This window comes from Danio rerio, chromosome 20 (genome assembly GCF_049306965.1).
Source record: "Danio rerio strain Tuebingen ecotype United States chromosome 20, GRCz12tu, whole genome shotgun sequence".
NCBI classification, from domain to species: Eukaryota; Metazoa; Chordata; class Actinopteri; order Cypriniformes; family Danionidae; genus Danio; species Danio rerio.
The window spans coordinates 35084623-35110405 of record NC_133195.1 but is presented as its reverse complement, the minus strand read 5'-3'; the positions used below and the strand labels follow the sequence as shown (position 1 = coordinate 35110405).

The window sequence follows — 25783 nt, the reverse complement described above, 5'->3', positions numbered from 1 at the left end:
TATATATATAGACCATTTCAATGTGGTCATGTCATTGGATTTTCATGCTTGTTATCAATGTTGGGACCATTGTTTTTGTTTATATTTATTGTTTATATATGTACACTCTCTGGCCATTTTATTATTATTTTCTAATCAGTTAAAATATATATTTTTTCTTATTTTAAATATTTCCCAAATGATGTTTAATTGAGAAAGGAAATATTCAAAGTCTTATTTCTTTTATTTCGGCTAGAAAAAAAGCAGTTTTTATTTGTTAAAAACCATTTTAGGGTAAAAATTATTAACCCCTTAAGCACTATTTTTTTATTGTTATACAATAACTTCCATAATTACCCTATCCTGCTTACTTGTGATTACTTAACCTAGTTAAGCCTTTAAATGTCACTTTAAGCTGTAGAAAAGTGTCGTTAAAAATATCCAGTCAAATATTATTTACTGTCATCATGGCAAAGATAAAATAAATCAGTTATAAGAAACGAGTTATTAAAACTATTATGTTTAGAAATGTGTTGAAAAAAATCTTCACTCCGTTAAATAGAAGTTGGAGAAAAAATAAACATTGAGGCTAATAATTCAGGTGGGCTAATAATTCAGGTGGGCTAATAATTCAGACTTTAACTGTATATATAAAATACATTTTAAAATACAACACTCAGACCAGGCTGTCTGGCACCAACAACCACGCCACATTCAAAGTCCCATATATCACCTTTCGTCCTCATTCTGATGATCAGTTTGAACTGCAGCAGATCGTCTTGACTATGTCTACATGCTTCTAAATGCATTGAGTTGCAGCCCTGTAAATGGATGGTTGGTGCATTCAAACTGTGACGGCACAGATTAGTTCTGTATTAATGTGTTTGCTTGATGTGGTTTAACTTAATTAGGGCTTTGTAAACCTTTTTTTGGGACAAGTCCTGCTCTGTATTCTTGCAATATGCCAGATTTCTTTGTCTGTATTATGTTAAAATAATGTAAAACAGACCTGCCCAGTGAATTGTGAATGATTCAGCCATTTCAAACACTGCATTAGTGAACTTTGATTGCTAATTACTCAATCTTAAAGCAATAGTTTCAAAAATGAAACTTAAAGTACTATTTACTCACCCTCGACTGGTTTCAAACCAAAGAAGATAATCTGAAGAATGTTAGGAACCAGAAAACATTGACTTTTATAGTAGAAAAGATTTACCAGTTTCTAACATTTTTCAAAATATCTTCTTTTATGTTTCTGTGCTCAGTAGAAAGAAATATCTCAAACATGTTAGCGACAAGCGAAGTGATGACAGAATTTTTAGCTTTGCGCGAACTATCCCTTTAAACAACAATCTATTTCAACACCAATACATGATACCCTTGTAGGCCCACAATGAAATTTTAAAACCATATGAAATCCAGTCTCGCCCCATGAGCGGGCTCACCCTTCTGATCATAGCTAGAAAAGCCGCAATGTATACACATTCTTAAACACAATAACACCCGCAAAAATAAAACAGAACAAGGCCTTCTTTAAATCCAGCCCAGATGTGCACAAGAGCGACAAACATTCGCATAGAGATGGAGCCAAACGTTGATAAAGATGTTTTCAGTTACTCCCCGAGAGCCACAGCAATGTGACTTGGACAGCCACTATGCACAACTTCATTATGAGAATAATATTAGAGAAGAGAGAAAAGCAAGAAAACCTGTTCCATTATGCGTCTTAATTAAAATGCTCCACATTTCCCATATTCAGTCAGTGAATCATCCCGACAGTGTCACGCAATACTGTGCATGTGACAAGTTTACAGAGGCAAACCTTTGAAACCATTTATTGACTGAAATGTCACAAGCTCTGTCTGCTCTTATAATGAAGTAAATATAGCAGCTGCGCTCCTTCAAATACGTGCTGCTCGTTCAATACATGCTGCTTGCATTTTGCTAGACAAACAGGTCCCTGGCACGATGAAGTGAGAACCAAATACAACAATGATTAAGAACAGATTTGTTGGAGTCATAAGGGCTTGTTTTATTGCTTTAATAAAGAAAAAAACTGTTATAAAGAATGAAAAGAAACCTAGTATTTACTACTATGCATAAATAAACAGGTCCCCTCTATCAACTTAACCTGGGACGTTACGGGGACACAGTGTTCCAAATTGTAGCTAAAAATAGCACATGTGCTGCTGATGTCTGTTCAGTGTTGTTTATCTGTTGAGTTGGTTGTGGGTCTTTCATATTCCTTCATGCCAAAAAGGGTGTGGAGCAAGAGGTTGGACGTGTGGGAAGTGAGTTGAGAAGTGGAGAGAAGTACACAATACACACGCACTGAAAGCAATGTCACATAGGCCTGTGTGTTATACAGTATATGTGTATGAGGAGTTTACTGCAATGATGAACTTTAGTGTTAAAGCCAAGGATAGTTTTCTCATGGGTTTGATAGTCGAATTTCCCTTTTTTATTTTTCCCTCTTCCTCTTGAACATTTTTAGGCTTTGCTTAGTCTGTGTAGTCCACCAACCTAAATAGCTGGGCTTTAGATGTGGTCAAGACAATTCTCAGAGTCATTCATCACCAACTGACAGGAGGGGCGCATTTAGTACTTCCTGATTAGAGAGAGGATGTAATCCTCTTCACTGGATTGGTTAATTGATGCTTTTAATCTCTTTAGTGTTTGTACTTCACAATACATTGCTTCAGTGATCTTGTGCTAAAATTAGAAATAATACATTTTTATTATATATAAATGAATATTTTTTTATTTTTAGCACTTTTTTACAAAAGCATCAATGGTTTATCAATACACTTATTATGATTATTTGACATTATATACTTTTTTTGAATTGTCTTTTTATATATTTTCATTTTAAGTAATTTTGTGTTCATTGTTTTTTTAACTATCACTGAAATACTATCAAAGTTGTTTAAAATATTTCGAAATAGTGTAATTTGTATATTTTCCACTTTTATTTCAAACCTATAGTTCTTCTATATCAGTGGTGACCGACCCTGCACCTGGTAATCTACCTTCCTGCAGATTTCAGTTGCAACCCATATCAAACACACCTGCCTGTAATTATCAAGTGCTGTTCAGCTCCTAACTAACTGGTTCAGGTCTGTTTGTTCAAGGTTGGAGCTGAAATCTGCAGGAAGGTAGATCTCCAGGATCAGGGTTGAGCACCCCTGATCTATATCATATATTTGTAAAAAATTTTTAGTTTTAGTTCTTTAGTTAAACAAAGAGAAAACTGAAGTCATTGTACTCAAGGTGAATGTATACCTTGGCTCTAGGGGTCAAACAACATAAAATAAGGTCAAGAATCTTGGTGTGATTCTGGAGTCAGATCTGAGTTTCAGTAGTCAAGTCAAAGCAGTAAGTAAACCAGCATACTTTCATCTCAAAAACATTGCAAGAATTAGATGCTTTGTTTTCAGTGAGGATTTAGACAAACTTGTACATGCTTTTATGACCAGCAGCATGGATTACTGCACTTAACGTGCCTCGAACAGTTGCAGCTCATACAGTACGCTGCTGCCAGGATTCTGACCAGAACCAGAAAATCAGAGCACATCACACCTGTTCTCCGGTCTTTACACTGGCTCCCAGTTACAATCAGAATAGATTTAAAAGTCTTATTACTTATCTATAAATCACTGAAAGGCCTAGGACCTCAATACATTACAGATATGCTCACTGAATACAAACAGATCCCTCAGATCTTTAGGATCAAGTAAATTAGAAGTTCAGAGTTTAGTCAAAGCAGGGTGAATCCACCTTTAGCTACTACACCCTCGCTGCTGGAATAAGCTTCCAGAAATGATCAGGTGTGCTCCAACATTAGGCACATTCAAATCAAGCACTGTGCTATGTCCGACAGATCGCAAATTGTGTGTTTTTTTTTTTATTCCATTAAATCCTGTTTTAACACATTTTAATAATGTCTTGATAATTATTAACCGTTTGCTGTTTTTACTTTCTTCTTTCTTTTATTCCTGCTTTTGTAAAGCACTTTGAATTACCATTGTGTATGAAATGTGCTATATAAATAAACTTGCCTTGCTCTCATTTAGTACATCAAACCAGTAACACTCTACAATAAAGTTGTATTAGTTAATGTTAATGCATTTATTTACATGAACAAACAATGAACAGAACATTCAGGATGGTATTCATGTTTGTTAATGTTAGTTAATGGAATTACAATGTTAACTCACGGTGCATTGACTAATGTTACAAGCATGAATTTGGATGTTAATAATGCATTAATAAATGTTGAACTGTGATTAATAAATACGCTACAAGTATTGCTCATGATTAGTTCATATTAGTAACTAATGAAAGCTTATTTTAAAGTGTGACTATCAAACCAAACTAATGATGACCTCGTTATATATACATTACATCACAAAACCATCAGAAAAAGGAACTGAAAACAATTATAATACTAAAAAAATCTAGATGTTCTAAACTCTTTTTCATCTTGTTTTCTATTCTGCATTTGTTTATAGTTACTGTAAACACAGGGGATTTGTGCTAGTTTGGCCTTCGACGCAGGTCGGATAATCGGACTAACTGTAACCAAGTCACAGATAATATTGTCCTAAGATACTCCTTGCCTCCTAATACAATTAGCTACAGGAGTTAATAGCTGTGACACTCTAATGACAGTACTTTTCAAACTCTTGCATGTGTTGATATGCCAGCGTAGGCATATTTACACCAATATTTGTGTCTGCTATAAATACCCTAAAATGTGAGGCTGTTGGTTAGGAGTGATTGTGTACATTTGCTGGAAAGCACAGATGACACATACTTACGTTGAGGTCAGCTATGTGAGCGGTGTGTGTTTGTATGGGCCTTTATGTAAACGCTCGGATTGGCTAAACGGAGTGGGCTGGGAAGGCCAACACCCCCTGTATCTGAAGGCCCAGAATAAACAAGGAGGTCTTTGAACATGCAACATTATGCAATGCGCGCACAACACACACACACACACACACATGCCCTGTTTGGCAATCTTACATGCTTAAGATGCTTTGTGCTGGTCATGTTTTGGAAACATTCTCTCCAATTATTAGTCCTGCACAAATCTTCGAAGGGAAGGAGTAAACATTCCCATAGATTTGCATACTGTTATGTAAGTGTTTCTAGCTGGTTACCCATGCGTGACCTGCCCAGTAACAAGAATTACTTTTAATTTGTGTGCTTTGTACTTTTTGGTGTGCTTAGAAATTTTTATATGGTTGGCTGGGATGTGTAAACATTAGAATGAGCATTAGAAGAGCAGATGTGAATGGACAGAGAACAGAAAACACAATGTACTTTATGAAGGAACTGGATCCTTAGTCTACATGCAGTCAACTAGAGTTTTCAGTCAATTCACATTCAAACTTTCTCTCTCTCTCTCTCTCTCTCTCTCTCTCTCTCTCTCTCTCTCACACACACACACTTTCGAACAAGATGCACGCACACAAAAGGAGAGACGTCCTGTACTGGCCGGAAAACGCACATTTTGGTTGGATGGAATGGAATGTTCTCTCCTTCTCTCCAGCAGTCAAGGCAGCTGGGAATGGGATGAGGCGCGAGTGGGAGGGTGCGGGATGGGTCAGGACCGTGTATGTATTTGTGTGCTTTCATTTGTGTAGAAACTACCTTTCTCCTCAGCCTTGCTGTGTCAGCGGCATGTTCATTTAGCCATAGAAAAGATTATATTTTGATGACGAAGATCTTTTGGATTTAATCCATAACAAAGACGATTATACATATACACAATAACAAAAAATGATATGTGTGTGTGTGTGTGTGTGTGTGTGTGTGTGTGTGTGTGTGTGTATATATATATATATACACACACGCATATAAAGAGCTCTGTAAAAACCAAGAAAGCACTTGAAAAATCTCAGTTTCTCTAGACTTAGTTGTTATATTTATTATTAATAATAATAATAAATTTTATTTATAGTGTGCTTTTCTCAGACCCAAAGTGCTACAAGGCAAACCGTAAGAAAGTAGAACAATAACAACAACAAAAACACAATATGAACCATAAGATTGAATGATTTAATTGACTAAAATAATCAATCTAAGTTAAAAGGGGAGTCTTGAGAAGTTTCTTAAAAGAGTCCAGAGAAGCAGAATTCCTGATGCTGATGGGTAGTTTGGCATTTTTGGCATAACAGATTATATGTATTCATCAGCAGGGTTTTGAAACCAATATCCATCCATCCATATATCATCTGTCTATCTACAGTATCCATCCATCCATAAATCCATCCATCTATTATCTATCTATTTACAGTATCCATCCATCCATCCATCCATCCATCCATCCATCCAACCATCCATCCAACCATCCATCCATCCATCCATCCATCCATCCAACCATCCATCCATCCATCCATCCATCCATCCATCCATCGATCGATCGATCGATCTATCGATCTATCTATCTATCTATCTATCTATCTATCTATCTATCTATCTATCTATCTATCTATCTATCTATCTATCTATCTATCTATCTATCTATCTATCTATCATTAATTATGTATTTATAATACCTTTGATTAGCAAAACGGCAGTAAAAAAACAATGTAGTTACAAAATATTTTAGTAACAATTAACTTGAAAATAATAGAGAAATTATATCTTGCAAAGAGAAAAACATCTTATGTTTCTCAAAATCAGCAAAAATAAAGTTTTTTGTGTAACAATTGTGTAACATCAATGTTTTTTTACCATGTATTGCAAATGTCTGAATGTGTTTATATAAAATACTAGAATAAACAAAAAGTCTTACTGAAAAATAACTGTTAATCTCACTATAAAACTATTAACACTGGCCTCATTTCTTATTTCGAAAGACTCAAATCCCATTCTTCTCAAACTTACTTTTTTGTCTTGCTAGTTTTATCTTTGTTTAACCATCCTGCAATCTGACCATTCCTAAAAACATAAACACTGAATGTTTTCCTTTTCCTTTTGGTCACAGACATAAAAGCACACGGACCAAATACTTAGAAGCCCAGTACTTGGCTTTGCTAAGAAAAAAGATTTATTTCTGCCGATTTCTGGAAAGCAACAATTTTACAGCACACACACACAACACACACACACACACACAAACACACACACACACACACACACACACACACACACACACACACACACACACACACACACACACACACACACACACACACACACACACACACACACACACACACACACACACACTGCCCTCCACACTCTGTATGTCATTGAAAGTAAACCGCATTGAAATGTTCAGCTGCCAAACCCGTATTCACACAATGGCCCTGCCTAGAGTTAGTTACTGCAGTAAGTGTGTGCGAGTGTGTGTGCACGCGTGCATGATGGAAAGAGAAAGAGGGGGAAGGAAGGATTTTATGGGTGCTTATGAAGATATGTATTGTGTTTTGTTAAGTGGCATGGTGTGTGAACTCCAATAAGAGAAGGCTACTCAAGAGATTAGCTACTCTTCGTTGGTTTCAAGCTTTCAAAGTAACTCATGTGAACTTGTGAATGTGATTTAGAACTTTTTCCCATGCCAGATTTATGCCAGTTGTTCCTTAAAATGGCTGGGTAACATAGACAAAAATTGGTTCAAAGCAATAAGCATCTGAACAAGCATCTGAACATCTGAAAAAGCATCTGAACAATTAAAGGTTTGTCATGGTTTACAGAAGAAAACAATTAAAAAGTCACTCTATAACAATAGTCTATATCCTAAAAAGTCATCAGACATATTTAAAATGCGAATTATTTGATAAAATATAGAAAAAAAAAAATCAAAAAAAGTTAAGATCACAGCGCGTTAGCAAAATACTCCTTCATTGTTATTTTAAATCTTCAAAAGTTTTAGACTACAAGGTTTGTCAGCAATATGCTTTTAATAATTTTAAATAGAATACAATATCACTCATTATTTAATATATTTTATTATTACAGATCAGAATAAGTATAATGTTGGGTTTTTATATAAATTTATACACTGAAAGATTATGCAACATTATTTCAACCATTTTACCAAAGTTAAAAATTTAAGATTAATCATTTGACTTGCTTTCTGTGCTGTGCTGGGGTAACGCATTACATGTAATGTGAGTTACGTAACAATATTACTTTTCTAAGTAATAAGTAATGTAACGCATTACTTTAAAAAAAATGAATAATAATATTTGAGTTACTTTTAAAAAAATTGCTGAGTAAACATTAAAGTAGTCACAATGAATTACACAGTCAATGGGAGAATGTGTTCATTATTTTGATTGCATCAAACAAAAGAAAAAGGAGATTGTCTCAAAGGACAGTGATTTTACTTTGGACAAATAGTAGAAAAGTAACAAACAACTTGCTTTAAACTTTCATCAATCTGTATATACGACATGTTATAGCTCTGGAAGTTCTCCTAAATTTATCCCATAATATTATTTTTTATGTGTATAAAGGTAAATGAAGGTGTAGGTTGTATAGTGTGTTGTTAATTGCAAAACTCCACGATTAAAAAAGAAAGAAAGACAGAAAGACAGAAAGAAAGAAAGAAAAAAAAGAAAAAGAAAGAAAGAAAGAAAGAAAGAAAGAAAAGAAAGAAAGAAAAGAAAGAAAGAAAGAAAGAAAGAAAGTTGCACCAAGAAGTTCTGAAAAAGGTCAAGCCTCAGCCAGGTAATAAAAAAGTAACGCAAAAGTAACATAACGCATTACCATAAAAAGTAACTAAATAACGTAATTATTTTCATGTATTACTTTCTAAAGTAACTTTCCCAACATGATTTCTGTGCATATAAAATATAACTCAATCCCATAATGGGACGTCTTGTCATTGAAAAAAAAAGATTAAAGTCGTTCTTTGACCATAATACAATGTATAATTAGTATCACAATCTTGTCTGACATGAGATGAGAAGCATTAGGACATGTGATATAATCTTCATGTATCAACGTAATTTTTAATTTAAATTACATAAGTAAAAATGATGTCGATAGAGTCGACAAGTCGTATTCTATGATTTGCTTGGGGAGTTGGGGTAACAATGGAGTGAGGATCTATGTGAAGTTTTAGATTTAGAGAATGGACAGGCCAGGCAACGCTCAACAGGTACAATCCAGAAGCATAGTCAAGTCACAGGCATTAAGGTCAATACAGGCAGCAATAACATAAACAAGGAAACAAGGCTAGGATCAAGAAACACGAAAAGACAAGACACACAGAGAACACTTCGTAATGTTACAATAAAACAAGACTCAGCAAAGTGTGAGGGAATGTGCGCTGTATAAATAGTCCATGTAATTAGTCTTTGATCAGCTACCAGCTGTGTGTATAATCATCGGAGATCCTGAAACAGGAGTGTGTGAGGTGTATGACAGGATATGTAGTTCATAAAATGACAGAATTGTAGTCCAGCTGGTGATCGTGACACCTCTCATGTGGCATTTGTATTGCATACACACAGTACATAATGAAGTATATCGTATTTTTAAAAGTAACTAAACTAAAATCTAGCCTATATCAGTCTATTCTGATCTGTCGTCTTCCTTTTATACTCGACTATTTATTTATTTATTCATTTAATTATTTTAGATGTTGCCTAGCCTTAGCCTAAACAGCAAAATTACAACAACCCTAAAGTTATATTATGTCCATATTTAAAAAGTTCCCCTTTATCAACATAATTTTCTCTTGCGTAAATGTTGGCAGATTAAATTCACTGTGGTTTTGGTTTGGCTGATTTGTGGGCAATAACCTGCTGGTTACAGATTTGTATAGTCACTGGTTTCCTGACATCACAAAAAAAATTACCAGCTAGAATGCAATAACTTTCACAGAGAGTAGCAGATAACCAAAACACATCTCCCTGAAGAAGAATGTGAGCGAAGCTGTAGTTGCGTGTGTGTGCATTGCGTGGCTGCTGACATTGATGGATTGTTACCACATGTTGCTGACGGACAAAAAGGTCTCTGTGTTCCAGAGAGATTCAGTGTGCAGCTGGGCGCTCAGTTAACAGCCTCCCCAAACACACAAATGCACACACACACACGTGCAGAGAAATCAAACACACTAGGCATTTACACAAAACAGGTTAAGCGTAAAAACAACAGGTGAACACTAACTTTTTTTGCATTAAAAAGCGAAAAATTGTTAGTGTCCCATTAGTTTGAGGCTGAAAGGATGAACTTTGCAGATTAAGGAAAGTGTGGGGATGTGTTTTCTGCCTGAGAGCATAATTATAAGGTTTACAGGGTGTGTGCACTACATTTCTACATCTCATATAGTTTGTTTGCATAGAGTTTTATTGAAACTACCGTGGTTCTGTTTGAGCAAGACGCATAAATCTAAAATCCATAACTTTTGCATGCCATATACTTCATTTAATAGTTGCACAAGGGCACTGGAGGTTGTATGAGTCAGCTCTGTAAAGCGTTAACAACCACAAAGACACTGATACTCTGACAATCAAAACACACACACATACACACAGACACTCAATAAACACTTATTAAGGGTTTCTCCTGAGGGCTTTACCTAGAACTGGATTACACAACAAGGAAAGGTTGAAGAAAGGGAGGTGTATGCATGGAAAGAAAAAAGAAATTGTGCTGTGTAAAGTTTGTTTTCGGTGGCAGCGCCGCTAGTTTGTTTAGAAGCTGCTAAGTAAGAGGGGGAAGAAAATGAATTACTTTTAATGACTTCATTCACAACATGCAGCTCCATTGAGGTTTTGGTAATACCCTTCCGTGTGTTTTCCCTCGCACACAAACATTATGTCATTAATCTCTAGAGAGACTTAGCACTGTAAACACCGGTATCCGTGGTATCGCTCGTCATAACTTAACACACACACACACACACACACACACACACAGGTATCTTGGGTACTTCAGCTTAAAAATGTGCTCATTAAAATAGTTTTATATTTAAATATTTAGCAAATATATATATATATATATATATATATATATATATATATATATATATATATATATATATATATATATATTTGATATATATATTGCTCAGTAGTTCACTGAACAAAACAAAAGTTTTAATTACACAGTGAATTCATTCTGAATCATGCAGTGGGTAGATTCTTAATGGCCTGTTTTCTTTGCTCTCTTTTTCTAGAACTCCATCCGGCATAACCTGTCCCTGCATAGCCGTTTTATCCGTGTACAGAATGAAGGAACTGGAAAGAGCTCGTGGTGGATGATCAATCCTGAAGGGGGGCGGGGAGGTAAAGCGCCAAGGCGACGTGCAGTCTCCATGGACAATGGTAACAAATACACCAAGACTGCACGTGGGCGTGCGGCCAAGAAAAAGGCAGCGCTGCAGGCTGCCCAGGAGGGTTCACTGGAGAACATATCTGCTGGTGGCCTGTCCAAGTGGCCAGGAAGCCCCACTTCCCGGAGCAGTGATGAACAGGAATCGTGCTGGACTGACTTCCGTTCTCGAACCAACTCCAATGCTAGCACCGTGAGTGGACGCCTGTCACCTATCCTGGCCAATCCAGAGCTTGATGATGTCTCAGACGGGCCACCCCTGTCTCCAATTCTTTACTCCAGCCCCAGCAGCCTCTCTCCTCCATCGTCAACCTCATCAAACTCCAAAACGTGCCCGGGTGAACTCCCAGTACTTGCTGACCTGACTGGCACAATGAATCTTAATGAGGCGGACAACCTAATGGTCGATTTGTTAGACAACATCGCCACACAGGTGCAGGTAGTTCAAGAATCCTCTCCTTTCAGTTTTGGCTCTAAGAGCACTGCGTCACCCCCAAGCACCTCTACATCTCAAACTGTGAGCAACAACACTGGAGGATTCAGCAACCCCATTTTTGGCCCTTCGCCGGGAAGCCTCCGTCAGAAACCCATGCAGACCATTCAGGAAAACAAGCAAACATCGTTCTCCAGCATTTCTTGTTTTGAGACCTCACTTCAGGACCTGCTGAATTCTGATTCGCTGGTCTCTCACAGTCATAGTGATGTAATGATGACGCAGTCAGACCCACTTATATCACAGGCCAGTGCTGCAGTCACCTCTCAAAACTACCGTCTACGCAATAATCCTATGCTTCGTAATGATCCCATGATGTCTTCATTCAGTTCTGTGCTCAATGGGCGAAGCGGGCACCTACAGAACAAGCAACACCATCAGGGGTCTAATGGCCAGGGATCTTTGCGTTCCCTCTCCAACAACAGAGCGCAAAGTTTAGTTAACGATGCCAATAATCTAGTCTCAGCAAAGCAGCTCCTCCAGCCACAGCCCACCATGCTGATGACCGAGACGCCGCTTTACACTGGCATGAATGGAAGTAATGGGCTTGGAATCTGTCACCCTTCAGGAACAGATCGATTTCCCTCAGACTTGGACCTTGACATCTTTAACGGCAGTCTGGATTGTGACGTGGATTCCATAATCCGCTCAGAACTAATGGACTCCGATGGACTGGATTTTAACTTTGATGCTTTAATGCAAAATGCTGTTAGTCTGAATCCTGTGGGAAACTTCACTGGAACAAAGCAGTCCAATCATAGTTGGGTGCCAGGCTGATGGGAATTGCTCAGGTGAGCTGATATACAACATATAAATATAGATTTCTATGTAACAGAGAAACTCGTTTTTCAATGTAGCAAGATGTTGGTTAGCTATACAGTGGTCCCTCGTTAATCGTGTTACGTTCTAAGAATAGCCCGCAATAGGGCTGGGCGATTTGATCAAAATCTCGATTAATTGAACATTTTAACTCGATCACAATTAATAAACAATTCTTTTATTTAATTATTTTTTGCCCTCACCACGCCACCTACACTCGTCAACGCCACCAAGCTGAGCAATCACAGAGCTTGCGCTATGCATCGTTGCAACGTGTAGATACGTTTTTTGAGAGGTCACTATCGGCATCAGTCACAGCGAGAAGTATGTGAACACGTGAAGGCTACACCAGACCATACGCTGCACTCAACACAGAAGTGTAAACAAAGTGTGGTCACGTGATTCCACACGCGGTAGGGAAAGCAATTGAAAAAACTGATCTGGAAAAGTTTGATTATAGGTTCTGAATTTAGATTTTGATTACTTTTCGATACGCTTATTTTTTACAATTATTATAGAGGTTTTAAGGCTGTAAAAACCCCTCACTACAATATTTTATCAAATAGGTATAAACATTTTCACACTTGTCTCTTGTTTAAACACTCACATAAATTCTACCTTCCTTTAGCATGTCCAGAAGTCCAACTTTTTGTGAAATGGTTAGCATCTTCCTCTGCCTTTTGGGTGCTTTTGACGGTGCAGAATGTTTCATCGACGCTATGGGGTTTGTTAGGGAGAAAACTTGCAGTACATGCAGTATAGCAATTCAAACTCACACTGCTAGCAATCGAAGATTTATGTCAATTTAGCAAGCTGAACGCAATTTGTAATGTACAGGAAACACAGCAGGGAGGAGATTGATTGACAATAACTTACAGCCAATCAAGACGCAGAACACAATGCGCTAATCAGGGAGCAGGAGACAATGTGCTGTAAATAAAAACAAACTGCGAGACCGCGAACGGTGAACCGTGTTATGCCGAGGGGCCACTGTACAGATATTACTTCAGGAAATTACCATTTTGAGTAGCCATTCACAGAATAGTGAAATGGGGAAAACCTGAAGTTCTGAGATGTATATTTTTCTTCTTAATGTCTTAGAAGTCAAGCTTCCTAGCAAGATCTAAGCTTCAGTACAGGATGCATTTTGTTTTTCTTATAACAATTATTTAAAACAGAGCAATACGTAATTGTCTTTCTGTCTGTCTAGGCTCAGCTCATCAAAGAAAACAACAAATAACCGAATAACAACTACAAAAAATCCTGCACAAAAAATAAACAAACATCCAACAGACTTGAAGTATCCTTTGCCAAGTTTGCTGTCTGCGGCAAGCACTGGATGATATGCCTGTTTACAGGTCCATCTGACTACAACATCCCTGATGATGTTTACCTTCAGTTCAGCAGACCCAGACTATAACGAAAGACTGCCCAGTGGAAGAAACACTCAAACTAACAGTGAACTCAGATTATTAATGCCACATTATGCAATGTTTGAAATGATCCCTTTTGTTAGAGGTGAAGTAATCTGAAAATTTCGTTTAAAGAGGCCTGTTGTAGCTTTTCTGTCATAAACATACAGTAGTTTCCATGGCTGGGGTCTCTCTCTCTCTCTCTGTTTTTCCTAACTTTATTTGTTAAATGATCGGCTACTTGTGTCACTCTCTAAGCACTAACTCTGTAGTCACTGATCAACATAAGAAGCGAAGAGTTAACCTGAAAAATTTCAGAGCTCAGGTGGAGTAATGTAGCTTGACACAGTGCACTTCATTCAATGCTTTCATTTTTAATTCACTGTTACCATAAAGTAGTTAGTTCCCAATCTGAATTATAGTTGCCTCATAATAATAATGAAGTAATGCATTTTTTGTGATTGAATATAATCATATAAGGAGTAATTCATTTGTGTTTACTGTCTGTAACTGTACAAAAAAGTGGTAAAACTGAAAGCTTATAGCAGGTGGAGGCGTCTTATTTAGCCAGCAAAGCTATGTTCGGACTTCTCACATTTAAATGTAGCCAAATGTAATGAATAAATAAATATTAACTTGCATCGTGGACATTTCCATGCCATACCAGGTGCTAAATGATCAGTGTTGAGCCCTGTCCTTTATTAAAGGCCATTTGTGTTTCCCTGGCCACGAGGACTAGCATAATCGATTAGCATTAGCAATTAGCATCATGGCAGCATTCAATGGTGGATGAGCCTTTCCTCTGAAAGCCATCTTTACTGAGCAAAAACAATAAGCTATCTTTTGTATATTTGCCAAATTACTTGAAAACGTATAGGAGATGCTGGCAGCCAAAATCACAAACACACAGTGAAATCCGGGGACATTTGGGTCTCCGTATGCAAAATGCATCACTATTGCTCAGGGGAGAGTGGGGTCTCCATTTTAAAACATCAGGGCCTCATCTTGAATTAACTGCAACCTGGCTGTATGCGATTTCAGAAATGTTTTATGAACATACGTACATGAACAACAGTCTTCTAAAGTAAGGAGATAAAGCAACAGGAATCCATCCTGTGTTGTTGTCAGTTTATTGATGTCTTCATGGGGGTTGTCACTTTATTAAACTTCTTTCTGTTTGTTCCATTGTGCTCAACTGTTACCACAAAATATGTACAAATCCTGATGTTTTGTGTTTCCGTCTCTCAGAGAGAGCTACCGTTCACTGCATACAGTACGTCCATCTTTGTATGCATGCATGTAAATGTACATATGCATCGTGTGCAATGCATATATATGTATACATACAGCTATACTTATGAAATGTAGTGATAATACAACTGTATCTTTCAAAGGCCATGCACATGAACAAAATAGTGGAATTGTTACATGGGGAGTTGGACATGGTTTATAGCAGAAGTGTCAAAATCTATGTTTACCATACTTTTAGTCTGCTTTAATAGCTAATAATGTGCTAATAGTAGAGTCTTTCAAGCCCCAGTTTGCTGCAGATTTGGTAATTAGTAGGGATGTCCTGATCAGTTTTTTTTTCTCCTGGAGTCATTTGATTTTAAGTATCTACTGATACCGAAACCTGATCCGCTACTTCTATAATACTTAAAAAAAAAAAAAAAAAAGAATAAAGAGCGAAGAAACAGATCCAGGATGTTACTTATTTTTTTATTTAACTCACCTCATTTTAGCATTCAACAACTCTTCTGTGAAGTAGCTTGAACAATCAAGTAATAAATAACATCATTTCTCACTTTTATACACTCTAAAAAACATGGGGTTATTTTTTCTTCCCAAATCTTGGGTTGAGGCATTTTGGGTAATTTTTCAGGGTTATTTTCAAAGTCTTGGGTATTTTCAACCCAGATCTTTGAGTCAAATCAACTCACAGCAGGGGCTGACTGGGATACCACATATTATACACTAATTTGTTTAATTGCAATGAAAATAGTGTAACATAAACACAGATTCCTTGCATTCTTGGATGATTAAAATGAGATTTATGCTCATAGCAGCCTTTAGTCAGACCTTTCTGAGTTTTAAAATTTCTTACTACCACGTTTTGTATACCTGTGATCAAAGCTGCACATCCCCCACCGTACTTCAGTGACACCAAGTCAAAACAGCATAATTGCTGGGTCATGTTTCGCGGGCATTTTTGGATCAAATTAACCTATTATTTAAGTAAAAATAACCAATTATTGGGTAGAAAAAAAAATCATTAATGGGGCTAAAAATAATAACCCAATTTAGGTAATTTTTAGCCCTGTGTTTTTTAGAGTGTAGTGCAACAGTAAATATAAAAAAAAATCTAATTTAAAAACAAATAGCACCTCAACTTAAAATATCCGGCAGGCAATTCAAAGTTTACATATCTCACAGTTTGCTATTTCAACTTTATTATACCTCCAGACCACAGACAAACTCGCTTCAAGCTGCTTATGTGTTCTATTTTGCTGGCATTTAACCAATAGCATCTCTGCAATAAAGTGATGTCAGGCTGCACACGTTGCTGTTTCTGTGTGAGGTCAATAAAGAGGTTTAATTTTGTGCCACCGCATAACTTTACATGTGTTAAAAAATAATGAGTGTGTATGTATATATATATATATATATATATATATATATATATATATATATATATATATATATATATATATATATATATATATATATATACATACATACATACTGGTTGGATCTGGACATCCCTAATAATAATTAGGAATTATTATGTCACAAGAAAACAAAGCAATAATCAAGAAGATGATGAAACAACACAAATGTAAGTGTTTATTTATCAAAAAATGCTAATATTTTAGCATAATTGTTACAGTGCATTTGACACACCTGCTTTACTCCATTATTCCATTACCCACACCATGGTTCTGCCTTCACCATATTCGTTTTTCAAAGTCACTCACATTGTAGCTGATGATATCCGGTGTGCAATGAATTGAAAAATCACCCGTATAAGACTTACACCTTCACCTACGGTCTCAAAAACTGCCTTGCATGTATTTTTACACCCCTTTCCCTAGAAAATGTTTGTTTTTTTACAGATGATTCACACAGGTAACCATCTTCCCAATCACTAGTTGAGCCTTCTCAAACATTACAGGTTTCAGTGTGATAATCTACAAATACCACTATTTTCAACATTTTACCACCCTGATCGTAGCGTTCCTCCTTCACCTCCTTCTGCTTATTACCTTTGCTCTTTTACCTCTTATCTTATAGTCATACAACTTCGATACTAGATGTTTGTGAGTATTTTTCCCGTGTACTCCATTTTGAATTGTAATCTAGTTTGTATAAGAAATGGTGCGCATGTAAATAAAGCTTGGTTAAGCTACACTTCTTTGCTGTTGTTTTTAAAATACACTAAACATAATACGTTTATGTATTTAAAAAAAATAAAATAAATAAATAAATAAATAAATAAATATATATATATATATATATATATATATATATATATATATATATATATATATATATAAAACTTTATAATGTATACTGAGCCTTAAATTTGAAACTCACTTTAATTTCTGTTTTGCTGTTTCTATTTCTGTTGTTATGTTATACTTATTCTTGGGAAATGTCATTGTGCAATTATGGTACAATGCCAATATATAGAGCCTTACTAAAATCTCATTTCAAGTCACAATTTACTTGTATATATATTTGCATACACTCTATATCAACAACAGAGTTCACAAATAACTTCTATATAAAATTCACATGTGAAGCAGTTAACAGTCAAAAGAATGTGTTGACTGTTGCACCTTGACAGACCCATAAGAAATGCCTGGAATCTGTCCCACTGAAACACAGACAGGCCGTCACACTCAAGGGTCAAGGGTTGTTACATAACTCTAAGGTCAAATGTGTTATGCCAATAAAGTTTATGTGTGTGTTTAAGGTGGGACATTTGCTTTGGGAACAAATCTGACTGACTAAAGTTTTTTAAACTCAACTTTCCAGTCTGTTTATATAAATACAAATACTCTGCTCTTTCTCTTCTTTTACAATTATACATTTATTAAATATATATAAAAAACATGTTCATAATACTTACACTCTTTTATCTATTGCCTATTCTGTTTACCATTTTTTAAACGTATTATTTGAAAATACTTTGATCTTGTTACACTTAAACAACACCCTTATTTTGTTCTTTAAACATCTAACATTTTAAAATTAATACGGTGTTGCTATTTTTAACTAAAATTAATACTGAATTTAAAACAAAAACTATCAAACTTTTTAACAATTTGCATACACTCACTGGCCACTTTATTAGGTTTCTTATTCAATTTCTTATCAGCCAATCACTTGGCAGCAACTTCACCTTGCGGCGGATGAGCTAAAGCAGCAGAAGACCATGCAGGGTGCCACTCCGGTCATCTAAGAACAGGAAACTGAGGCTACAATTCGTACATGTTCACAAAAATTGGACGATAGAAGATTAGAAAAACAATGCCTGGTCTAATGAGTCTCGATTTCTGCTGCGACATTCGGATGCTAGGTTCAAAATTTGGCATCAACAACATGAAAGCATGGATCAATCATGCCTTGTATCAATGATTCAAGCTGGTGGTGTAATGGTGTGGGGGATATTTTCTTGGCACACTTTGGGCCCATTGAGCATCGTGTCAACGCCACAGCCTACCTGAGTAATGTTGTTGACCATGCCCATCTCTTTACGACTCATCCCTTTAAATACTCATCTTCTGATGGCTACTTCCAGCAGGATAACGCACCATGCCATAAAGCATAAATGATCTCAGACTGGTTTCTTGAACATGACAATGAGTTCACTGTACACAAATGGCCTCCACAGTCATCAGTTCTCAATCCAATAGAGCACCTTTGAAATGTGGAAAAATGGGAGATTCCACCACAACAAATCTGCATTAACTGTGTGATGCTATCATGTCAATATGAACCAAAAGGAATATTTCCAGTACAAGGCAGCTCTGAAGGTGGTCCAACCTGCTACAAGTAAGGTGCACCTAATAAAGTGTAAAGCAGGGGTCACCAATCTTGTTCCTGGATGTCAGGTGCCCTGCAGGGTTTAACTCCAACTTGCCCCAACACACCTGCCTGTGTTTCACGTACTGTATACCTAGTAAGACCTTGATTAGCTTGTTCAGGTGTGTTTGATAAGGGTTGGAGGTAAAATCTGCAGGACACCGGACCTCCAGGAACAAGTTTGGTGATCCCTGGTGTAAAGCTAAAATCAATGTTTTGTAAACAACAATAAACAAAGAAATCTAAATTCTGTATTTTTACTTGATTGAAATAACTGTATAAGTGGTACTAATGTTGTAGAACTGTAGAAAATGTAAAATAAAAATATAAAAACTGCAGCAAAATTAGTGCATTAGTACAGTAAACTGCATTTTACTTGCATAAAAATTAAGACAAATCAGCCTTAATACATATAAAAGATTAATAATCCTATTTATCTCCGTGTCACGTATGATTAAATCACTAAATCTATGATGACAAATAAGTAACAATATGTGCTATCAGGCATCTATGACATGAGAAGTATAATCTCTACGTATAATAATGCTTTTGTGTGTACTCAACAAATAATGTGCTTAAAATAAGGGCAATGGCCGTTTACATGGTGAATCACATTGCGTGCCATAAATGCCTTCACCTCTGACTTCTCAAGTGAGGCCAGATCTGTCAGTGCTGCGGTCTGACCGGTCAAAGCTGTGGGACGACGGATTGATGACACGGTGATTGGAGAACTGGGCTGTGGTCTGGTGATGTCATTGGCGAACGGATAGTGTGACATGGTAAATGAGGGACAGAGAAAGAAAAAAAAGAAAGACAGCCTGTGTGTGAGGGAGCTCAGGTTTAATATCCATTAGGTGCTAGAATACAATCTGCCTCAAAGCAGGGTGACGTACAGCATGCTGGGATCCATGACTGAAAACACTATTAAGCTTTGTCACACACTACAAAATCCACCAGCAAGATATAGGCATGCACACACAACTTTTAAAGTAGGGATGGGATGGGACAGTCATTGAAACAGCTAATAAGACAATGTTGATTAGTGAAGATGACTTTCTTTTTTCGTTCTTATGAAGCTTAGCACATACAGTAGTGAGTTTTACACAATTAATTGCAGGTCTACACTGATTGACAGTCTCTAAAACCACAGAAAAGAAAATGCTGTGCAAGCAAATTACTGCAAGGTGATAAAGGGTTTATTAAAAGGATTACAAGATTATATCTCAGTATGAAACTAATTTAAATCACTGCCATTAAAGTTATTAAAGTGCTCTCTTCCGTAACAAATTCACTCCTTCAATATATTTCAAGACAATTAATGTCAGGCTTCAAGTACATGCTGTACAATTTTACCAGTATTATGCATAATTCATTTTATTAGAACTAGTGTTGTGGAAGGGTATAGTTATTTAGCCTTCACTTGTTGAAATTTCATTCTCAGGGTGTTCAATACATTTTTCCCAATTACATTTCCTTAATATAAATAAATGTATTCAATAATTTATTCAGAAATTGTTGTAATTTTCACAAATATTGTTGGGCATAAGCAGTGTTGTACATTCTTTTTCTCTAGATAACTGTGGTACATTAAAGGTTTAAGGAGTACTTTTTTTTTTTGAATTTGTACAAATTTCTGTGCGTTTAGCATCAGTTAAGACTACGTTAGCATCTGTCTGCTTTAATTGTGGGAAAAACTGGATAATTTTGAGCTTTTGTCAGCTAATTTCATCTTCTAAGTTTACAATAATTTTTGAGGCGGGATAAAAATCTGTGACGTATCGCAAATCTGCTAGTGGAGCATTGCGTCAGATTCTCATTATTATTCAGAGCAGAGTTTTCTTATCCTATGAGAAGAACTTGCTTCTCAATTATTCATGAGAGCATGAGCTTTCTGAAGGCAAGGCAGACCTGCCAAGCTGTAAGACCCAATGACTGGGTGAGACCACATCTGCACACGGCACAGGTCGTATGTGTTTGTTTCCATGATCAACGGGGTTTGTTGTATGTTTTTCCTCGCGATTCTGTCAGGGCCGATATAGCAAAGCTGTTGGTTTGCAGCAAGCATTTTTGACGGGAGAATTGTACAAGAATTGGAGATTGGCAGACTTTTATCAGTTAAATCAGTTACCATTCAGACACATCGCCTATCTGTGCTGCTGTGTTCACCGTATGTTTAAAATCCTCCAGATTACCTGCAGGGTTGATGGTTGGAATAGATCTGGAAAGAGACCTGCTGCACTGCTATCCACTTTGTTTGCATTCAGACCCGGGGATTTAGAAGGAGAATAGTTCTTCTCACTTATCGTAAATATTAGCAAATTCTGGTTATGTGAATACGAAATTACAAATGTAGCAAGGCATTAAATTATTGTTTATTTCTATGCATTTTAACTTTGTCAACTGTAACACCAGGGGGCTCCTCACGGTTTGTCTTAATTTGTGAGCCAAATGACAGTTGTTTGCTTCCCTTTTTTACCCTTGCTTTGCCGGCCACGTCTACTCCTCCCTCTGCTTATTATCAAGCCTTTTTTGAAAAAAATCTGAGGTAGACTTAAACCAAAAGAGGGGGTTTCATGTCCCTCATGATCATATCACTTATCATATTTTTGAAAACATTTAAATATGTATAAAAATGTTAAAAATAACGTGCTTTCTCCTTTTTTTTATTAAACACAATTTAATACATTTCTCTAATGACACACTAATTTCCTTAAATCATTTCCTCATAGTCCTAATTTAATAAATTAATCCAAATTCTGCATTGGCAGTAGATTGGATTAATTGTAAGAGATGCGAATGTTGTAAAAAAATAAATAAACTACCGCAAAATTAGTGCATTAGTACATTAAAATGTATTTTACTCATATAACAATTAAGTCAAATCAGCCTTAACACATTTTAAGGATTAATAATATTTATCTTCCTGTCATTATTATTCATTTTATTTATTAATTAACATTGTTCAATTTATTACTGTGCCTTGCACTATAGTATATGGCGTGGACATGCACACAGGCACATACTGTAAAGATCCCACATTTGCTGCAGATGTAGAACATCAGAAAGATAACGATGTTCCCAGAGTTCATAGTTTAAATACCTTTTAGTGTAGTCTTTATGGGTCTGTACAGGAGAGATAAAGCAAGTGGAGACGGTGGTAGAGGTGACAGAGACATGGCCATTAGGCAGTAGATGAATGGACAGGGAAATGTGCAGTCCTGTGATCTGCGAGAACCTGAAATCAATGCAAACAGAAAAATCCTTAAGTGAAGGACACATCAATCTACTCAATCAGCGCGGCATTAGCTTGCTCTTTTCAGACAACAGAGACCTGCTCTAATTGCACTGCTCAAGACCCTGTGATTCTTAAGTCATGTTATCTGCAGCCATTATTTAGTATTTATTTAGTATCTGTCTAATGTAGTATGTTTTGAAGCAGTAATTGGAAATTAATGACAGCTTATCTTTTTTTAAACTATTAGTATTATTATTGCACTGTGGCCATTTCTTAGGCCCTTGTATTAAAATGCATTTTTGTTGAGCGGCTCACAGGTGGACAGGCGAAAAACAATACTGTTTGCACCATTAAGCCATCTCTTTTGTCCACTTTAAACTACTTTTCCTTAGAAATGGACAGCTGTGTTTAGGGTCTTTTTCTTGAGCAACTTTGTTCAATTATTTTGTACAATTTACATATGAGGGCATATGTGGCCAGGGAAAATTTGTTTTTGTATTATATTTATTTTTCTATTTCAAACCAGCTTGTGATTTAAACAGCAAAGTTTGAATCTTGTTTGGGTAGCATTATCAACAGCATCTTGTAATGTTGAAGAATTAAACAAGTAGGCAGTCTTTAGATGCTGTTCAAAACTTCAAACACATCAGACCACATGACCATCTGCGCTACAAAAGCAGTCTGGTCAGATGTGTTTTCAACTAGAGCTATTGAAGAGGTTGAAAGTGGATCACAGTTCAGGTGGAAAAATAAATAAAAATAATACAATACCAAATGTAAAAGGCCTTAGAATATATATATATATATATATATATATATATATATATATATATATATATATATATATATATATATATATATATATATATATATATATATATAAAAATAAATATATCCGATACACGTGTTTATACTTGCTATACAATTTACAATGTCACACATGCATAAAGGCGGGTTATAGCATATGTGCCACACTAGCCACGATGGAAGAAATTGTCTTGCTTTGAGATCTGTGAAATAAGCGAAGTTCGCCCCCTTCTTTAAAAATGATTTTGAGGCGGAGGAGGAGGGAAAGGGCCGTCATCGCAGCTTGTGCCTGTTTTGTATATGATGTGAATTAATGTGTACGAAAGAGATCTCTGGTCTGGTGGGAGCAAATTGGGGCGACTGACCACTTTCTTCCTCCATGTTTCCTCTGTTGTTGTTTACCGGGACAGCGTCTCCACACACGCTCTTCCTTCTACGCCACTAAACCGCCGGAGAAGCACCACATTGTTGCAAGTTTAATGACGTACAAAACGGAATGCCTCAATAAATTCAATCTGTCTGTTTAAATGATGGTCGCATTGTCACATATCCGATTTATATCCAATTTATATCTGATTTATTTCCACATAAGAAGTAGACCTGAATCATCTCTGAATATCCAAATGCATGCGTTTTTTTTTCAAAATCATCGAACAGATCCAGATCTGTTTCACGTATGAGCAAAAAAAATCGGAATTGGTTCACATTTAACTGGCAGTGTAAACAGGGTCTTAGAGTCAATATTTGTTTATAATAATACATTTGGTTGAAGTTAAAATGTTTACCATCCAAGTTCCAATGACAAAATATCTATTTTCTCCAAAACCAAGACACACACACTATACATATGTACTGTATGTCAGATGCACAGAGGGAAACAGTCAGCACTTGATAATGTTACAATGTCCAACAAAGATTCTCTAGTATTTGATACATGATCCTTTTCTCCTATTTCTTTCATCTCTCAATGACCATTCTCTCCCTCAAACCATCCCTTTCTTTTATTACAATCTCTGAGTCACTGAGACCGAATAAATGAATCCCAATGCTTTCTGAGACAATGGAGCGATAATATACTGTACACAATCTGCGCCCTTAGTGATTTCTGACATGATTACAAAAGGAAAATGGGCCAAAGTCATGATTTATTAGCACTATTATGTGCATCTCTCACATAACATAGACATATTCACCATGACCTTTCTCACACACACGCACACACCAACAATCCTCCAGCACACTCATCTCTTTGTTTACCAGGCCAGATGAGAGCTGTAGATTCTATTCATTATAGAACATACTGGCCCACAGACATGGGCATGGGAATAAAATCACAGAGTAATGTACTGTAGATGGGGGGATGAAAAAGAAGCAGAAGAGAGAGAAAGAGAGAGAGAGAAATAGATAGAGCACATTTATGACAGTCCTTAGGGATCCTTCTAATCAGCAGTGAAGGGAGAAATAGGGCTGTACCTACATAAATCTTAGGTCGGGGAGAGGGGGAGGCAGACTGTAGTGTAGCACCTCAAACACATGAAACAAAGACAAAGAGTCCCATTGTGTTCACATCCAATAAAATCTCCAAATAATCCTTATAGAACAAACAATAGTAAGTCCTGTACCATACTGTCAGTGTCTCGTTGGCTGACTACTGGTACAATATTTCATTCATATGCTGTAAATGCATGTGGAACCAGTAATTCAACATCAGCTGCCATTATGACTGCAACAGTTTGGCTCTAATGAGTGCTAGCTGTGCCAAGATTGCCTTAAATTATCTAACAGCGTTATTAGGGATTATTTGTTATTGCATTATGTGTACTTAGTTGCAGCTGGGTGGATAAATGTAAACTTGTTTGGTTCCAGGTGTGAATTTGACAATACTAATTGTTTTTCTTCGGAAGAGTTGCTGAGTGTTGCCCCGATAAAATACATAAATTGAATACAATCAGCCAGGGTTGAAAGTTTGGTGGTGAAAATTGCAAAAATGCACCCCCAACCCCCACCCCCCACCCCCAAACAGCCAAAATGAGTTAATGTGCAGTAACCTGTGCAGCCTAAAGGAAGAATCACAACACACACTGATGTTGTGGTAATTAATCTCAATTATATTTAATAAATTGGTGGAGTAGAGGCAGTCACCTGATTTGTTGAATAAGCCTTTTGAATCAACCTATTTAATGAATGGGTCAATGACTCACTTATTAAGACAATAACTTGCTGCCACCTATTGGTGGATTTAGTTTCATGTTCAACATTATACGTTTTTCTTTCCATCATTTACTTATTTGTGAACAATGGACCCTATGTACGAACTCTGCTGACGTGTTTCCGGTAGAATATCAGTCAGGCTCTTTACTTCCGCATTGCGCATTCTACAGCAAAATCTAATAGCGGCGAAAACAAAACGCATCAGAACATGGCAAAAAAGGGAGATTTACTCTTAAATTGATGATGATCTAGTGCCAGTGGATGTCTAGCATTTTACACATCATTATTGTTCAGTTCCAGAACCCACGACAGTTGATTAATAGGCCAGATCAGGCTGACAATCTCCCTGAACAGGTGGAGTGACTGAAAGGATACTGCTTCAATGCTGCTTTTGGTGATGTTATAAGATTCTACAGGAACAATTAAAAAATTATGTGCTAG

General features: G+C 36.5%; 1 protein-coding gene and 1 long non-coding RNA gene across 3 annotated transcripts in view; one reads left to right on the top strand and one right to left on the bottom strand.

Moving 5' to 3' along the window:
* The window catches only part of foxo3b (forkhead box O3b), a 45966-nt gene extending 30307 nt beyond the window's left edge, over positions 1–15659 (top strand). Inside the window, 2 exon segments of the mRNA NM_131085.1 lie at positions 11123–12561; positions 13800–15659. Of these exon segments, the coding sequence (NP_571160.1) occupies positions 11123–12547 (1425 nt within the window). The 3' untranslated portion in view covers positions 12548–12561; positions 13800–15659.
* The window catches only part of LOC141379314 (uncharacterized), a 187233-nt gene that overhangs the window by 155532 nt on the left and 5918 nt on the right, over positions 1–25783 (bottom strand). The window contains exons 3-4 of one of the 2 annotated variants that reach the window (XR_012395863.1): positions 22190–22324; positions 19437–19832 (exon numbers count right to left, since the gene is read on the bottom strand). This is a non-coding gene — a long non-coding RNA (uncharacterized lncRNA). Of the gene's footprint in view, positions 1–19436; positions 19833–22189; positions 22325–25783 lie in introns of those variants that run through there. The other variant, XR_012395862.1, reaches the window with a different exon arrangement.